Source organism: Phaseolus vulgaris, chromosome 1 (assembly GCF_000499845.2).
Source record: "Phaseolus vulgaris cultivar G19833 chromosome 1, P. vulgaris v2.0, whole genome shotgun sequence".
NCBI lineage: Eukaryota > Viridiplantae > Streptophyta > Magnoliopsida > Fabales > Fabaceae > Phaseolus > Phaseolus vulgaris.
Genome location: NC_023759.2, coordinates 47,896,968 through 47,915,301, shown reverse-complemented (window position 1 = coordinate 47,915,301; position 18,334 = coordinate 47,896,968). Strand labels below are relative to the sequence as shown.

General features: G+C 35.0%; 4 protein-coding genes across 6 annotated transcripts; 3 read left to right on the top strand and 1 right to left on the bottom strand.

Moving 5' to 3' along the window:
- The first annotated feature begins 842 nt into the window (after positions 1–842).
- Positions 843–6,496, top strand: LOC137814902 (importin subunit alpha-4-like). 3 transcript variants are annotated; one of them, XM_068617840.1, is made up of 11 exons: positions 843–1,267; positions 2,686–2,981; positions 3,061–3,163; positions 3,240–3,331; positions 3,432–3,563; positions 3,827–4,012; positions 4,380–4,543; positions 4,698–4,779; positions 5,022–5,150; positions 5,676–5,803; positions 6,042–6,496. In XM_068617840.1, the coding sequence occupies exons 2-11, from the start codon at positions 2,799–2,801 to the stop codon at positions 6,403–6,405; spliced, it is 1,563 nt and encodes a 520-aa protein (XP_068473941.1). In that variant the 5' UTR covers positions 843–1,267; positions 2,686–2,798; the 3' UTR covers positions 6,406–6,496. The 3 variants fall into 3 exon arrangements, with proteins under 3 accessions (XP_068473941.1, XP_068473942.1, XP_068473940.1); XM_068617841.1 differs by having other exon boundaries at positions 846–1,267; positions 2,757–2,981; positions 4,701–4,779; XM_068617839.1 differs by having other exon boundaries at positions 846–1,267; positions 2,757–2,981.
- A 2,752-nt stretch (positions 6,497–9,248) lies between these two features.
- On the top strand, positions 9,249–10,051 carry LOC137814901 (uncharacterized protein At5g01610-like). Its single transcript, XM_068617838.1, has one exon. It carries the CDS (start codon positions 9,357–9,359, stop codon positions 9,840–9,842), a length of 486 nt encoding a protein of 161 aa, XP_068473939.1. The 5' UTR covers positions 9,249–9,356; the 3' UTR covers positions 9,843–10,051.
- Positions 10,052–11,942: 1,891 nt separating this feature from the next.
- On the top strand, positions 11,943–14,160 carry LOC137816250 (protein RTF1 homolog). The gene has a single exon (XM_068619328.1). It carries the CDS (start codon positions 11,943–11,945, stop codon positions 13,914–13,916), a length of 1,974 nt encoding a protein of 657 aa, XP_068475429.1. The 3' UTR covers positions 13,917–14,160.
- A 483-nt stretch (positions 14,161–14,643) lies between these two features.
- LOC137814900 (alkaline/neutral invertase A, mitochondrial-like) lies at positions 14,644–17,873 on the bottom strand. The gene is made up of 6 exons (XM_068617837.1): positions 16,842–17,873; positions 16,555–16,714; positions 16,189–16,400; positions 15,473–15,966; positions 15,306–15,354; positions 14,644–15,179 (listed from the first exon to the last, which is right to left on the bottom strand). Exons 1-6 carry the CDS (start codon positions 17,607–17,609, stop codon positions 14,853–14,855), a joined length of 2,010 nt encoding a protein of 669 aa, XP_068473938.1. The 5' UTR covers positions 17,610–17,873; the 3' UTR covers positions 14,644–14,852.
- Between the last annotated feature and the right edge of the window lie 461 nt (positions 17,874–18,334).

Below are 18,334 nucleotides of genomic sequence, written 5' to 3'. Positions count from 1 at the left end.
AAAAATATTCGGAACCCATAAAAAACGCGAAAAACTCACCGTTCTGTGACGTGTCTCCTTCTCTGGTGCCTTCTCTCTCTTTCACCGTCGAAGTGGCTCAAAAGTGCTGCCTGAACGACGCTAAACATAGTCTGTGCATGTGTTTGTAAGGCTTCCGGAAGAAGATGTCCACAAGAAACAATGAAGGACAGTGTGCACCATGCTTGGTTGTTAGGTGCATGTAACCTAATTTCACTTCATTAAGAATGTTAGGGTCATTTCGCATAGATTATTAAGGATGTTATGGACATTTCTTACGAAAATTGGGTGCAGTCAGAATTAATTGGGTGTAGGGAGAATCAACCCTCTTTTTCATTCAATTATTAACAAAAACTAGCCACGTCCCATTTTTGTTAAACAAAACAAGGCAATTGCTTCCTGCACCATATCACTGCACCCGATTTCAGCGGAAAAGACGAAACTATCCTTAGAAAAAGATTCCAAAATATGTGTTCTGGATTTTTTTTTCCGAAACGAAATTTTATATTACAGATTTTTTTATCTGGAATGAGTTTTTCATTTTTGTTTCCGAATTTTTATTTCCGAAACATAATAATCTTTTTTCCAGATTTTTTTTTCCAGAATGTATTATTTATCAATTTCGGATTTTTTTGTCCGGAATAGAATTTTAAATTTTATTTCCGGATTTTTATTTCCGAAACTCAATAACCACTTCCGGATATATTTTTCCGAAATATATTATTTTTAATTCCGGATTTTTATTTCCGGAAAAAAGGGCATTTTTGGAATTTTAAAAATTTTGTTGGGTGGAGGTTAAAAAGTGTTCGGTGCAGGGAGCATTTGCCACAAAACAAACGCACCAGTCCAAGCCCAATTACAAATTCATTTTCTTTCTTTCTCTCTCTAATATGGAACAAGACCAGCGCTGATCCCGTGCTCCGCTGCACCACCGTGTGCACTCTCCCCTTCGCGTCGCCGCCTCCCGCCACCATCTCTTCCTCTCCGAATGTGTCGACCGTCGATCCAACGATGACGACGGCGCTGAGTGCGGGTACTCCCGCACGGTGTTGGTCCTCGAGAAGGTCTGGAACCTCGCCTTCGTCGTCGTGGCCGCCGACGCCCTCCTCTCAACGCTGCGCCAGCGACCGTCTACGGCGCTCAGACTCTGGCTCTGCAGCTACGCGTTCGAGTGCGTTCTTCATATGGCTTTCGTCTTCTTTGAGTTCCGAAGCGGAGTTCACGATTCCTTTTCTCACACTACCTATAGGTAACTTCTCTCTTTACTTCACTGCCACTAGTTTTTCTTTAATTCCTTCGTCGACAATTGATTATATGCAATTCACCAACGCATCTCTAACCCTATCCTTTTCAAAATCCCCAAATCAAGTTTCCCCCAAATTCTCAACAACCCTCGATTTCTTTATTTACTTTTTGAAGCTTTGAAGGTTCTGCCGGGATTGGTGTTATCGTCCAATTTCTTTGGGGAATGAAAGTAATTTTAAGATTTTGTTATTTTGAAAAGCTCTAATGGAAACTTAACAGGAAAGAAGTAGCTCGAGTTTTATTTTGTAGTTTAGCTTTTTCTTACCATTATATGCAATTCAGTATACATGTGAGTATGATTAACATAACTAATCTAATTAATATCCCATTAAGTCTCTTATGACTCCACTCTTTCAAATGTTCTATTTTTTTAGGCTTAGATTTTGTATTTAATATAACTAATATTATCCCCATAATTTAAAACATTTATACTTATTAGTAATGTTATTATCTTAAATTTTAAAATTTGCAAGTTGTTATTCATGCTAGGAAATTAAGTTTCAAGTCAAAAATGAAGAATACTCAAATAAAAATGAATATATATATATATATATATATATATTTATAGACAGATAGATACTTAAATATTTTATTTATATTTGAGAAATTTTCACTTATTCTTTTTACCTTTTACTATAGCTCTTTGAATAACATTTCTAATTTTTAAATAGACAATAGTTTACTTTATATATTTAATAAGCTATATTTACTTTCTTTATTTTATTTAATAATTAACATATTAGACTAAAACTTAAACAAAATAAATTATGAAGAAGATTCTTTTTTTTAAATTGAATAAATATTTTAGAAGAATTTTTTGGAAGAATTTAATTGCAATATACTAAAAATGTAAAAAATAATAATACTGTGACTCAATTATAATTTTTCATGTTAAAACATAAAAGTTATATCCTTATCCTTAAAAGAATACAATTTAATATAAAATAAATAAATAAATTGTTATATATATGAAGAAAATTATTAATTTATTATTATAATTTTAATAGAAGTGAAAATTTAAATAATTAAGATATGAAAATGCTACTTTATTTAAAATACAAGAGAAACCTTTGTTTTGAAATAAAATTTTGGAGTTGAAGGTTTAAAATTTCCTTATAAAATTTCATAATCTTCATTTTATATTCGGGTTTTGAATAATGCAAAAAATATGAGAAATGGAAGATGTTTGGAGAGGTGGAAAAGAAACAAGAGACCAAATAAATAAATAAAAAGTGTGGGTGTCTCACTTTTGTAATCATAATTTATTTTTTATAATATTATTTAAATGACGATTAAATAAAACTAATAATTATTTAAAAAATCCTAATTTAAACAAATGGCACGTTGGGTTGATTAAACTAGAACGAGGCCATTCTGTTTTCAGTTTACAGTTTTCAGTTTGGTTGAACTCACACAAACACACGCTCTCGCAGATTGCTTCTTGAAAGAAAGAAAGAAAAGGCAAGAAGTGGAGAATGTCTCTGCGACCTGGTTCTAGTTCTGGTTCTTCTTGGAAGGCGAGGAAGAAAAGTTACAAGACTGGGATTAACGCGGAAGACAGTAGGAGAAGGAGGGTTGAAGACCTCGTGAGCATCAGAAAAATCAAACGCCAAACCACTCTTCTCAACAAACGAGAAGAGAAACACTCCTGCGATACGGTATCTTTAGAACCACCTACAACGTCTTTTATTTAATTAGTTCTTCTGCAACTACTTAGTTCTTCCCTTTAATCATTAGGTGTCGGAAGCTGTTCCTGAGATAGTGAAACGTTTATGTGATGAGTACCCTCATAAGCAATTGGAGGCAACTGCTCACTTAAGAACTATGTTAACACTTGGTGGTATATATCAATTCATATTTCACTATCATATGATACTAATTTTATAGCATTCATTCATTGGGGGTCTCTAGTTCAGATCAGGCCCCTCCAGTTGATGAGGTCGTTAAGAATGGTATTCTCCCTCGCTTTGTGGAGTTATTGTCAAGAGACGACGCACCCCAATTGCAGGTATGCTTCTGCATGCATTGGATTTCCATTCTCTTGTTAAGATTTTCTGTTTTGACCTCATTCACAAAATTGTTATTCTTCCGTTCCATGTGTTGTGCAGATAGAAGTTCTGTGGATTTTATCTAATTTTGCTTCCGGAACATCCCAACACAAAAGTGCTGTCGTTGAACTTGGTGTTATTCCAATCTTGGTCAATCTTCTCTCTAGTACCGATGGGGATACCAGAGAAGAGGTCAAGTCGTCTGTTTGCTTTCTAAACTCTTCAATTTCCTCTGTTAATGACTCAGTTTGATCCCTTTTCCCAAGTATTTGAACCTCTCTTTTCAACGAATTGTAGTTTTTATTTTCTTCATGTACAAAGCGTTTTTCCAAAATAACCGTTTTCCTAAGTATTTATTAATACTTTTATTTGCTTTCTCTTGATTATTTGTACCACCACCCTCAAAAGGAACAAAAAAATACATAATCGAGTTTGGTTTCCCATGTCTTGAACAGGCAGTATGCCTTTTAGGGAACATTGTTGCTGATTCCCCAGACCATAGGGATCTTGCTCTTAACCATGGTGCTCTCAAGCCATTATTATGTCAGTTGCAGCCACATTCAACATTGTATATGTTGAGAAATGCTACGTGGTGTTTATCTGTTTTGTTCCTTGGAATGCCTCCAGTAAACTTTGAACAGGTAATTTTTTATTTTCTGAGATTTATTTGAATTTCATGCTTTCACCATTCAATAATTTGAAAATGTCATGTAAGATGGAAATCAGATGATTCTTGATTTATTTAAGTTAATCGGCGTTAAAGCACACATTTAAAATTTGGTTGGTGTAATCTTCATTCAATGCTTACAGATATAATGAACATATGAGTGTAAGCATGCTAATTTTGCTACACTGAATCCAGTTCCCTTGTTAGACTGAGAACTGTGTAATATCTTGTATAAATAGTTATATATGACTGCTATTAATTTGTACATTCGTCTTTATCGTAACATGCATACTGTTGTATATTAGTACTATATTAATGAGAAATGGCTTGATCATTGTCAGGTAAAGATTGCCTTACCTGCTCTTCAACAACTCGTCCACGCGACCGATGAGGAAGTTTTAACCGATACATGCTGGGCTCTGGCTTACCTTTCGGAAGGTCAAATTGGCAAAAGTCAAGCTATTGTTGAACTAGGAGTTTGCCCAAGACTTGTGCAACTTCTTCAGTATGCCACCCTGCTTTTTTTGAGCTTATATATATCATCTCCTACCTTTTGTGTGACTTTCATTTTCTAGAAAAAAATATGGGTCAGTTCATGATGTTTCTGCGTACCATTTTCTTTTTCTATCGCACTTTGAGATGATTTAAATTTCATTTAGCAGGCATCCATCGCATTCAGTTATTATACCTGCGCTTCAGGCTCTAGGAAATATTGCTGCTGGTGATGAGGCTCAGGCACAGGTAGAAGGACCATGTTTCACATAATTGTTATGTTGTGGGGCAAGGTATCATATAATTGTTACATACACATTTTTGTCATTATAGAGGTTGTAGAACATAGTGGGATCAACATGTCATTTGAATATTGGGACAATATCATTTTTCTGGTCCCTTCATCTTTTATCTTCTGTGTTCTGAATAAATAAACGTTGTATATACCGTCTTCTAATTCAATTGCTACTAATTAAGTAATTTATTTTCAGTTTTTGATTGATAACCAATTGCTTCCGTGTCTTCACCAACTTCTTACGCGTGAATACACAAAATCCATCTTTAAAGAAGCTTGTTGGACAATCGCAAATATCACAGCTGGGACTCGAGCTCAAATACAGGTAGGAAAGGCTAATGGATCTCTGAGTCTATATATTGTTGAGTTACCATTAGTTCAAGCCATTTATTAAGGAAATATCATATTGAAATAGGCCCACGGTAGTGTTTAATATTTTTTGCTACAAGTATCGGGTGCTTGAGAATGTATTGCCTGGTCATTTAAATTACCGTATTTGATAATTTATAACAGTAAGTAATTTATTCGGAGATTGTTTTCATCTCCATGACTGTACGACGGAAAAACTTTTTTTTTTATATGCTTGCCGTTTCTTACTGGAAGTTCATACAAAGAAGTTCTTGCAGGTTTCAATACAAAGCGGAAATATTTTTCTGTAAACTTCATTTCTAGAAAGAATCGAGGTCCACCTTAGGGGTGAAGAATGGAGAGAAAGTGATTATGTTTTTTGGATTGGAATGCATTTGAATTAGGTGATAAGATAACAAGTGATCATGAGAATTTACGGAAATCTGTTTACATAAAAAATAGTGAAACCTTTGAAAAATTAGTTATTTTATTATTTCTGCAGGCTGTGTTTGATGCCAATATTATTCCTCCTCTTGTTCAAATTCTCCATACTGCTGAGTTTGAGGTCAAGAGGGAGGCTGTCTGCGCGATCTACAATGTCACTTCTAAAGGATCTTATGACAATGTCAGGTACAAGGACGATACCTGACGTGCTCTTTGATATATTCATTATGCTTTTTTTGGTGCTGCAAAATCTTTGCTCTTTTCCATATTATTATAATGAGTTCATCTACAAGGATCCTACTGTGAGATTTTAATACGGATTCACTTACATCATTTTCATAAGGTCATTCTTATAATTTTTACTATAATGCAAGTGTTTTTATAAGAGTCGATCTAATAATTTTTACTAACATTATTATCGTAGGTCCCTTGCGGCTGTGGGTTGTATTGAGGCAGTATGTGAGCTCTTGACCTGTCCAGACCCAAAGATGGTGACACTTTGTCTGGAAGGGCTGGTGAACATTTTGGCAGTTGGAGAAGCTGACAAGGATGAGAACGGCAATATTTTTGCTAAAAGGGTTGAGGAATGTGGAGGATTGGAGAAGATTGAAACGTTGCAGATCCATGACAACAATGAGGTTCATACGAGAGCTTTGTGGATTTCTGATCTCTTTCGGGCAGAGAATGAGTTGGAAGATACGGATATGTGCGTGAGCCTGCTTGATTTTTCACTCGGAGTTAACAAACCCAAGTCATCATCATCATCTTCATCATCTTACATGCGTTGAGAAAGTACAATTGTATTGCATTCTGTTTAAATCACTTTCTTCAAACAAATAAAGTCACTTGATTCAGCTATAAAATTACATTTAAATCTAATACATCTATTTAATTATATTAAGAAATTCAAATAAAATAGTAGTTACCTTATCTAGTCTCTATATATTACTAGAAATGATAAATAAAAATTAACCAGAAGCTCTTTTATTTCCTTATCTGGAGTTCAAAATTCTTATTAGCCTTTTTCATCATTCAAAATGAAATGAAATAGAATATAAGCCTATGAAATAATACATTTTCATTATTTAATACCTTTCTAGCTTTTAGATTTGCTAAGACTGATATGGGAAATTTAAATAATATCTATGAAAGTATAAGTTTTAGTATTGACTATAGTTAAAAAAAAAAACGTCTATTTTTATTTTATATTATTTCATTTTATTCTACCTTATTTTTCTTTCATTCTTACATATTCAACCAGTCACACTCGTTGATAAAATCGATAGGAAAGTGCGCAATATAAAGTTAATTATGATATAAAAATGTAAAATATTAAATGATTTTTTAATATGGGAATGACTTTTTTCAGTTTTTTAAATCAAAACAAAATATTTTAATCCATTATGCTTTTAGACTCTGAAGTACACCACATTAACGCAAGTAATAAAAATGGTCACTATTGAAAATGTTGTCTTTTAATTATCACCACCCACATAACTACATCAATCGGAAGGATAATATTCACTAATTCTTAAATTAGAGGAAAAAAAAATTAAAAGTTTGAGAAATAGAAATACCAAATTAAATAATAATTGACAAAATATTCTTTTATAACTAACACCTAATTTCGTTTGAGTATTTATAGATGAAAAAAAACCCATAATGTGAGGTGTAGAAGTGCTTAATTAAACTTGTCATATTTTATAATCGACTCCGGTTTTTTAATCAAATAAATAGTTTAACATTTTAACATATGTCGTTGCACCGGTTTTTCCAATAATGGCACTTTTTTTAATATTAATTTAATGCATGTATCACGATTCTTCTTCACGGTTCATGTTATAATTATAACCATTTTGATATTTATTTAAACAAAGTAATGATTTTATAAAAAAACTAATAAATATTCGTTTAACAAATATGCATGAACAAGTCATTTTATCTATTAATTTAAATAATTCTCAAGTATAATGTGAAAAAAAACATATTTGGGAGAATGATTTTTTTATCAAACTGTTTAGTCTCAAATGGTCCAATCTATTTTTTTTAAACGATTAAAATTTAAAATAAAGCATCAAAAAACTGAATTAACGTAAAAGACTAATACAAATCACAATTTGATTTCTCGGAATAGAAAAGTGTTTAAAAACAACACAAGAAACTCGTATGAGGAAAGAAAATATTACGTACCCACAATAAAATTAAAAAATTTCCAAATAAAAGAAAATAACAATTTAATTAAATAAAATGTGATAAAAAAAAAGTGGTGAATGTACTCTTTCATTAATTTGGTCTTTATATTTTTAAAACATTCAATTAAGTTATATTTTAAAATATTAAATTTGATATTCTGATTCATTTTTCCTCCGTTTCATTTCACTAACCTAGTTAGTATCAATTTTTTAGTTAAAAGAAAAATATTGAATATATTAAAGTTGATGATACAATTGTGAAACAGATTAATGATTCTTAATTACAAGTTTTTTTTTTTATATAGTTTTGTTAGTATTAAAAGTGTTGACGATTAATTTAGTTACTGAAACGTGAAGGTATTGAAGTCGATCCAAAATAGAAGAAAGAACGCGAGAAGCAATCAGTGGTTGGTTTTTGCCTTAATAATCTAAATAGTCCTTTATTACGGTTAATTAGTCTAATTTGTACAGAAAGAACAAGTTATAATTTTAGTTTTAGAATTTAATAAAAGTAATAAAAGAGTAATTTATTTACTTAAAGCGTGTGTAGGTTGTTCCTTAGGGGGAAAGAAAAAAAAAGAAAAAAAAGAAAAGAAAAAAGAAAGTTGTTGAAGATGTCGGTGAGAATGATTATACCGGTCACCTTCCCAACTATATTTTTTCCAAACCATTTCTCTCAACCTCACTTCTACCCTCTTTATTATGCCATCAATTTTCAACTGTTACCAATCACCAACAACATCAAACAATTACAATAAATCTCAATTTTAATTAATAACACATTTTATTTAGTAATTAGGACTATAAACCTATTATAATTCATCAAATCTTATCTTATCCTTGTATTATTATCAACCCTTTATCACGGATTCATATTAATTAAACAATAAACTTTTTACCAACAAGTACACTTGTAAGATTGATAACACAGTTTTACCTTCATTCTTTCAAACCATTTGGGTTAATATTTTTAATGGTGCTCATTTATTTGTCCACTATAAACAACCTAAGTCACTTTCTCACTTTCACATTTATTTAGGATATGATTATTATTTTTTTCCATGAGTGAAATTAATATCTCTAATAAAAAATATATAAAGGTGAATTTCTCTTTTTAGTACAGCAATAAGTATATCGATTAAGAAAGACAGAATTGATATCTTTCTAAAAATGACACCAATCAACATCTCAAAACCACAAGTTTTTTATTTATTTATATTTCTCTAGCTTTAATATTTTATAAAAAAAACTAAATTTGTTTATATTATTAATTGCAATGAAATATCACTTATTTTTAATTTATTGCTAAATTAATTATTTTTTATGATGATAAAGATAATGTTATTTTAATTAAATTATGGGGGAGAGAGGGGCAGAGATTGAAATTTTGGGGAGATGAAAGGTTAATGTGAGAGGTAGAGAGCTATATATGACAGAAGAGAGGGTCTTCTATCTCAACAGACAGGTGAAGAACACTACCCATATCTCTGTGTGTCTTGAATAGCCCAAAAGAGCTCAAAGCATTCGTCGCCGTCGCCGTCGTCACCATGTCTCTGGTAGCAGAAGATATCAAGATCAGATCGGAGGTGTACCACGGGGACGAAATCTGCCAAGTGAAGTCGAAAGAGCTTCTCAAGGAAATCGCCCTCCCCAACGGTCTCTTGCCCCTCAAAGACATAGAGGAGTGCGGTTACGACAGACAAACCGGCTTCGTCTGGCTCAAACAGAAGAAGAGCTACACTCACAAGTTCGAAAAAATCGGTAAACTTGTCTCCTACGCGCCCGAGGTCACTGCTCATGTGGAACAAGGAAGGATCTCGAAGCTCACCGGCGTGAAGACGAAGGAGCTCTTGCTCTGGATCACGCTCAGTGACATCTACGTCGATGACCCTCCCACAGGCAAAATCACCTTTAAAACCCCCGCAGGGCTATATCGGTCTTTTCCCGTCTCCGCCTTCGAGATTGAGGAGGAGCCTCAGGAGAGTAAGCGCGTGGAGGACCCTGCCGCGGCTGTGCAAGTCAAAGAGGTCTGATTCATTCTCAACAACCTTCTCTCCCGCTGGTTACTATCAATGAATCCAAAATGTTACTCACTATCATTATTAAGTTTTATTTTATGATTCATAGCATAATACTAGTATTGTTATGGGTTTGGAGGAAACAACAAACTGTTTCGTATTCCGATTTCATAGATGTATGACTATTTTGTGCTTATGGAATATTAGGGTTTTTGTTTCTTCTATTTGTTTGTTTTCACAGCTAATATTTGTAGCTTATAGTTCACGCCCTAGGATATGGACATACCCTACTCGAAATTATGACATGAAAACGAAACCCTTGGGTCTCTTTCCAATGAGGTTTTGAATTAAGAATTGATGTTGGTGTGTTTCCGTAATTATTTAAGGAGAAGAATTGAATTTTAATTGAAAAAAAAAACTCATGATTTGAGATATCTCAGCTAATATGATGAAGTGTGGTTTTTTAGCCTAAAGAAATAGGAGTCATATAAAGAACGTGAGCAGCATACCAGAACTATGAAAAAGAGTAAGGTAATGGCCAACAAACAGTATACGTCACTCAAACCCCCACGCTACAAAATTATCTGATCAGTTTCAAATTTGGTTCAAAATATTTATGCTATCTAATTTACTTTTGTTTTATAATTATCTAATACCTTTGATTTGAAATTCTAATTTATCAAAAGAGTTGACCTTAAAACAAATCATAAAATATATATTGATTGAACATTAAATATTCCATTGCTTACATAACTTGTAACGTAGTTTAAATTTTAAATAAAAGTTATAATAACCCCACAATTCCCTAAAAAGAAATGAGAGTTGGATAGTAAATTTGTAATTTCTGTTAAATAATCTCGAATACATATAGCTCTCTGAATCGTCGATTATAACATCAACGGCCACAAAGAATCTATCTATAAAATATTATGATACACTTTCTACTTAAAAACTATATATCAATGTATTTATACACTATTTTTTTATACTCATTCTATTTATTTCATTAGAAACTCCATACGAATTCAATTGATGTTATTCTAAATTGATGTTTGGTATGAATTTTCCACGGCCACGCCTCGTGTATTTGGAGAATATCTCGTCAAGTGAAACACAATTTTAGGTAAGTTCGTTTAAAGGTTGCCAACGTAACATTAACACGTATATCTCAACATTTAATTTGAATATAAATTTAGCCAAACATTATCCACATGTGGACCAACTTATGGTTTCTGCGTATTTGTTGTGGTTGACATAAAAGTAATACTGTATCAGGGATCTCTATCAGATATTTGCAGTACCTTTCTTTACCGATGAGTGGAACAAAGTTTAAAATTGAAATCAAGGATATAATTATGTTTGTGAATGAGATAATTGGAAAGGGCTATTGGTCACAATAAAACAACTATTACTAATGCACCATTATATTTCATAATATAAAATATATGTATTAAATCCTCATTGTTCACGCTAATCTAAGTGGATTTGTGAGAAAATAGTTTTATTTGTCCAAGGTACAATGCAGCGCTTGAAATATGCAGAAACAACGTTGACTATTTAGAATCAATATGTACATGCCAATGGCAACAACAATATATAACCAAAATTGTTTATATTGAACGAGTCAAGCATCATATACGCAAGTGATACATATTTATAGGAGTTAGTTTCTATAAATTTGGAGCTGTAAAATTCGCAATAATTTGTTACAAGAATATAATTTGTGAGTAGAGGACTAAAACACAGCAAAAGGCATCCAGTGATCTCAGGAGGACCTCTGAAATAACTTGTAGAAACAGGAGCAGTTCTTGCTGGTGTTGTTGTTCCCTCTCACATTTTCCTCTCATCAGGTGTTCATTTGGTCTTTTATCTTTTCTGGCTTATTATTATTTTTGTAACTTTGACTCTATGCATGCGTTACATTACATATTGTGGCCTATAAAGATGAGTGAGTTGAGCACTGTCACCCAGAAAGTCTAAGTTTATTGTTAACTATAATGCATATGATCTCATCGTAAAATTTCCATTTTGGCTTTTGGGTTCTGAGTTGTGACTCAGTCGGAATATTAACATCACTCAAGAAGACTGCATATATATATCAACACATAAGAGAGGATGGCAGACTTGGAAAACATGCTGCTTGAGGCAGCTGGAAGGACTAGTTCTCCGGTGAGAAAGCGGCACAAGCCTCGGAACTCCAAATCCAAACGTGAGGGTGGTGCGGCATTCTCTGATGGTGGAAGTAATTCTAGAGAAGAAGACTCTGATGAGGGTGCAAACAAGAAACCTCAGAGGTATTCATCCCATGTTCCGCTGAAGAAGAGATTAGACGTCAGCAGAAGAAGTGGTAATAATAGTATTCGCAATGAGCATGGTGGGGGTGACTTGGAGGATGGAGTTCCCGATAGAGATGGTGGCAGCAGTGAAGAATCTGACATTGGCAGTGATCTCTACAAGAACGAAGACGACAAACAAAAGCTCGCAAATATGACAGAACTTGAAAGGGAGATGATTTTGTCTGATAGAGCAACCAAAAAATGTGACAAGGAAATCAAAGAGAAAATGAGATTGAAGAGGGAAAACAAAAATGCAAGTGCAAAGACTAGTTCTGCAGCAAATTCATCTCATCACCCATCATCTGCCAAGGTTCGTTCCTCGGCTAGACATGCTGCGAGGACGGCTTCCAAGGGAGATGTTCTAAGTGAATTGCGCGCCAAAAGGATGAAGCAACAAATCTTAGAACCTCACGATAAATTGGGAAAGGCTTCAGGATCAGGCTCAAGTAGCAAGCAGAAACCTGGGGTCACGGCAAGTCCAAGTAGCTCTAGTCAGAGTGAGAGTGCTATTCGGTCTGACAGTGAAAGAGACTCATCTGATGATGGTGGATTGGGTGACAGTGATGATGACAAGAACATTCATGAGTCAAAGATGCCAACATTTGAGAACATAAGGGAAATCACCATTAGGAGGTCAAAGCTTGTGAAGTGGTTAAATGAACCATTTTTTGAGGAGTTAATTGTTGGATGTTTCGTGAGAATTGGCATAGGAAAGTCAGAAAGTGGACCTGTTTACAGACTCTGCGTAGTACAGAGAGTAGATGGAGGTGACCCAAATAAGCATTATAAGGTAGAGAATAGAGTCACTCACAAGTATCTAGTTTGTGTGTGGGGCAGTGAGAACTCTGCTAAAAAGTTTCAGGTGGCTGTAATTTCAGATTCTGCACCCTTGGAGAGAGAGTTCAGACATTGGGTTAGAGAAGTTGAAAGAACTGGCGGCCAACTGCCGAGTAAGATGAGTGTGTTGGAGAAGAAGGAGGCCATAAGACGAACTAGCGCGTATGTTTATTCAGCTGCCACTGTGAAGCAGATGCTAGAGGAGAAAAAATCAGCCACGTCTAGGCCACTTAACATTGCAGTGGAGAAGGATCGTTTGAAGAATCTGTTGGAGGTTGCAAAATGTAAGAATGATGAAGCAGAGATGGATAGGATCTTGAGAAAGCTCGCGGATTTGGAAGCATCTCGTAAATCCCGGGAGAATGATACCAAGGCTTTGAGGCTGGCCGAGATGAACAGGAAGAACAAGGTTGCGAACTTCAAGAACTTGTCTGAACATAAACAGTTGAATGCAAATTTGAAAGCTGGTGAGGAAGGCTATGATCCCTTTTCGAGGAGGTGGACAAGATCGAGGAATTACTACGGTAAAGATACTGAAAAGAATGAAGATAAAGGAGAAAAGGATGGTGAAGTTAGTAAGGGGGAAGAGAAAGAAGAAGAAGCTGTGACAACAAAGGTTGGTGTTGAAGTAACAGAATTGGCATTGCAAGCAGCTGCTGAAGAAGGAAAGTTGATTGATACCAATGCTCCTGTGGATGGTGGAACAGAATTAAACATGCTGCATGATTTCGACTTGCCTATCTCTCTGTCTGAACTCAAGAATTTTGGTGGACCACAGGGACTCAAAAATGGATTTCTGTCAAGGAAACAAAAAATAGAAGCAACTGTTGGGTGCCGGGTTTCTGAGAATGATGGGAGTAGGCATGCACTTACATTAACTATCAGTGACTACAAGAGAAGAAGAGGACTTCTTTGAAGTTCGGAAATTTAGTTTTACACAGCATCTACTATGTAGACCCTTTTCTAAAGGTTATACTTTTTTTAACTGAATAATGTAGACAGCAAATAAGAGGTAACCAATTTTATTTATTCATTTAACATGAGCGATGCCTTTCCTTTGGCAACTCGGCATGTTTCTAATGTTTTCATGCTTCTGTTTAATGATTTGCTTACATATGTTGTGTGGTTGGGATGTACATTATTCATTGAAAACATATTAGCTGCTAAAGGTTGAATTCTTTGATTGATATCTTCTTTGGAATTCAAACTTCATTCTGAGTTTACCACCTCTAGTAATTGGATTGAGATTCCCTCTCTTTAATTCCAAATCGACTAAACGTAATCAGTGGTACCAGGCAATAACAAGATGTTTAATACAGAAAAGCCTTTCAATACAAATTGGTAACTAGTCATAACATAACTGTTAAAAAGAGAATCTGTCATGATTTAGTTTGGTATTTCATGGACTGAATATTTGGAATGTTAGTATTATTTTTTGATATTTGCATCTCGCAGTTTGAGATGTCTTTTGTTCTCGTATTCTGATCATTGGCTGTGTGTTTTCTGAAACTGGGGAGCATCTTTTTACATTGCAAAGATCAGTTGACACAACTGGCAAGTTTCGTATCTTTGAAATGAGGAACACATGTTATAAGGTTTTGGTTTTTACAAGAGCAAATGATAAAAGAAAAAAAAGTAAAAGTAAGCAAAGCTAATAGTGCTCCCGAGGAGCATTTTATAATGAGAAAATTCAGTGTGTACATGTTTACATATATACAGATAAGTGAGAATCCCCGTTTCTCACCAAAGGAAAGCCATATTTATCATATTCACAACCAATATAATTTTTACTATTTCCTATAAAACTCATACCATACCCTAGACCTTTTACTGAATAAAAAAAGGCCTCTCATCACACGAGAATCTGAGATTTGGCAGCGTCACGAGAGCATTTGGCTCTGCCACTCTTGTTAAGCAAACAAACACAAGTCTCAAGGATCTCAAAATCCTCATCCCAGCTTAACAAGGAGGCCAATTTAGGATTCTTCAAAAGCATCTTAGATGCAAGGAACCCAGCTAAAGTCCAAGTTTGATAAAGCCGGGCTTGTTTGCCAATAAATCTTGCTGAGCGTGTGTCATAATATTCTGGCCAAGAATCACGTGGCAGCCTTTTCTCAGCCAAAGCAACTGCTTTCTCCGCTAGTTCAGTTCTATTCATTTTCATGCATGCAAGTGTGAACTGAAGACATGATGCATTAGCAAACACATCAGTATAAGCAAAGTTTAGTTGTGAAGATGGACAAAAACATTTTCACAACTTTCCTTAATTAAAACAAAGTTGTTTTCAATATGGAAATAAATTTACCTGCCACAGAAGGGTTGGCCAGGACCCACCGTTATGATATGACCAAGGGCTGCATAAATTAAGCATGGTGTTTTTAGTTAAGACTTGAGATGTACACCTTAGAGGCAATAATACAAACACTATACATTCTTTCATGTATTTTCTTTTATCAAGGGAAAAATTTATACGTATTCTTGGGGTCACAGCCTGTAATTATTCGCCATTCATGATGCTCCAAGGCAGGATAACATATCTTAAGAGGCATTTCCCCCACGAGATCACCCCAATTTGCTTCTATCAGATTCAAAATAGCATTATTCTGTTTTGGGGTGCCCAAAGCGGAAACGATTGACCAAAGATTTCCAAGCATGAAAAACCTGAAATCCATATGAGCTGGCTGCAGATTCCCTAGCAGATATCCTCCTTCCTCTGGAACCCAATCAATTAGCCACAAAGGGATTTGATCTGGATAGATGTTGAACTTGTTTGTGGCATCCAATGAGTACTCTTCTGTTTTGTACCTGTATATCTCATTCATCTTTTGCATGTCCAACCAATAGTATTCTCTGATGTGAAATTGTAGTGCACTGAGTCTATTGTTAATTTCTCCGATCATATTCTTGGAATTTTCATCTGCAGCTAGCATCTCACGGGCAGAGCGAAGAGCTGAGTAAAACAAGGCCTGCAAAGCAAAAACTTACCACATAAGTTCCACCAAAAAGAGAGGTTCTAAGAGAAGACACAAAATTCTGAATCCAGTTTCTCATCTCAAGTTCAACCCAGATACATTAATGTTGAAAAGTAGGAGTAGCTATAACAGACTAGGGCAAAGAACACAATATTTCCAAATCCTTATAACACCTAATATGAAACACAAGAATGCAAACATTGCTTATTAACTCACCTGAATCTCAAGGGGGTGGCCATGAATACCCATCCTCCTGTCTATCATGCAAGATCCATCAGTTACTAACAGAGAAGGAAACATGTCAAAGCCATCCGTTAAGCACAGATGAAGGATCATTCTTAGGCCCGTTTGAACATCCAACCTTTCTTGCAAGCCGTATTCCCCAGTAATCTTCCCATAAGCCCGCAGCAGGATGATCCACCACAATCCTACCAGGAAACCAAACAAAGAAACGAGTCATTTTGTTATGTTACTCAAATGATATTCTGAGAAATCGCTGTTGTTTACAATGCATGTACAAGCAATCTCCCAAAGAATTACCCTATTGCAGCAGGCACGTCGTAAAGAACAGAAAAAACTAACCTGAATCTACAGGAGCAACACGGCCTATAGCTGATTCCCCAAAATCAGGATCTAAAACTTCTTCAGTTTTTCCTTCATCGAGTTTCTTAGTTTTAACTTTGAAACTAGCAGGCATCAGGCCCTGCCCTGGGCTATAGCAGTCCACTGTTTTCTCCCAACTCTTGCAAATGAACAGGGAGAAGGATGCAGCATATTAAACATCAATGGAGAGAAAGGAATCATGACATGATAACAAACAAGTACTAGCATCACATTTTTGTCCATGCATGTGTATGTAGGTACATTACCTGGAGTTGCAAGGTGTTAAGGAGAAAGTTCTTGACAATCTCCTTTTCTCCCTTGAGCAAGAAAGCAAGAGCCGAAGGGATAAAATCCCTTATAAAAACCTGATCATAATTCAAAGGTTGTTGATCATCCGAATCATTCGCTGCCACCGTCCCCACAGGGTGGTCACAGTAGGTCACAAGTGCCTCTTGCAATAACTGCCATGCCTCTTTCTCCACCTCAGTCTCCTCTTCCTCTGCCTTCTCACCCTCTTCTACATCCTCACTCTTCTCATTTTTCTCGCCAACTTCTAAACCAGACACTTCCTCTCCTTCAACACTATCCTCGTCATTGTCAACCCTTTCCCCCACATTTGGCTTCACATTCATGCCACCCTTTAGGCAAACCATTTTACCATTACCGTTCTCATATGTCTCCACGGAGTTTGAGAAGTCACGAGACTTGAATTTTAAGTCTATTCCGGCAATGGAAGACACACCCCGTTTTGAGATTCTTGTTGTGCTTAAACCGATGAAACTTGATTGGCCAAAACTCGAAGAGGGTAGCCCGAAAACTTGTTGGCTACCATGCATTATGCGTCCAAATTCCCGCGCGTGAAAAGGGCTCTGCATGGTGATGAGATGAAGATTGAGGCCACAAGTGGTGGATTTATTGGACGTAGACATGGTTAGAGTATGGTGGCATCTTGCAAACCATGAATTCTTGTAACCAATTAGGATCTTAGGGGATGGTTTCATGGTGCAGTTGCAAACAAGGTTGGTCGTGATCATAACAAAAGAATACAAACGAAGTACGTGGAAGTAGTTGATGTAAATGATTTTGAATGTTTTATCAGGTTAATGGAAATGGTGAATGAGAAAGGATGTTTTAAACTTGGTAAGAAAAACAACAATGGAGAAAATCATGTGAATGTGAATGCTGATATCTGATCCTTTTTATGTATAGGAGGGAAAAGGCTACCTTGGGAAACCAAGAGTGAGATTCTGATTTCTCACCACAGAATCACCATGGTTAGATTTTGCTTTTGTGTCCTCTTTTAGCAAATCATTTATTTTAGATTTTTATGGTTTAATATCTAAGAGTAGATCTATTCTAACCTCAACGTTGGGGTTTGAAGTTTGCAGTAGTAACTCTCAACCGTCATTTTTTATTCTGTGATCACTGTAAACTGATGCATTTTTCCTATGTTTGGAGAAGTTGCAATGAAATAGGGTTTTTCTTCTTTGGTGCAAAATTCTTGCCTCCAACATAATTGTTCAACAATTTCTTAAACTGCATTCAGATTAGCCTATTATAATTTACTTTTTACTATAATCAAAAACTTATTTTAAGATTCTTTCTATTTATTCTAAAAAAAAAATTAAGCATGTCAGAGTATTCATCTAACAACAAAATTTAAGAAAAAACGTAACCATAGTATTTTTTTTTTTTTTTGCACAAACTTTAATTTCTATGTATTATAACCTGAAAGTTTAAAGAGAAAATAAGTTATGCA

What these genes read in the sequence shown, in the direction of transcription:
- LOC137814901 (XM_068617838.1), top strand. Translation starts at nt 9,357, where the DNA reads ATGTCTCTGGTAGCAGAAGATATCAAGATCAGATCGGAGGTGTACCAC.
- LOC137814902 (XM_068617840.1), top strand. Translation starts at nt 2,799, where the DNA reads ATGTCTCTGCGACCTGGTTCTAGTTCTGGTTCTTCTTGGAAGGCGAGG. An exon ending in ACGACGCACCCCAATTGCAG is followed by an intron (nt 3,332 to 3,431) that starts GTATGCTTCTGC and finishes TGTGTTGTGCAG; the next exon opens with ATAGAAGTTCTGTGGATTTT. An exon ending in AGACTTGTGCAACTTCTTCA is followed by an intron (nt 4,544 to 4,697) that starts GTATGCCACCCT and finishes AATTTCATTTAG; the next exon opens with CAGGCATCCATCGCATTCAG.
- LOC137814900 (XM_068617837.1), bottom strand. Translation starts at nt 17,609, where the DNA reads ATGATCACGACCAACCTTGTTTGCAACTGCACCATGAAACCATCCCCT. An exon ending in GGCTGTGACCCCAAGAATAC is followed by an intron (nt 15,355 to 15,472) that starts GTATAAATTTTT and finishes TAATTTATGCAG; the next exon opens with CCCTTGGTCATATCATAACG. An exon ending in GGCCAACCCTTCTGTGGCAG is followed by an intron (nt 15,180 to 15,305) that starts GTAAATTTATTT and finishes TCATGTCTTCAG; the next exon opens with TTCACACTTGCATGCATGAA.
- LOC137816250 (XM_068619328.1), top strand. Translation starts at nt 11,943, where the DNA reads ATGGCAGACTTGGAAAACATGCTGCTTGAGGCAGCTGGAAGGACTAGT.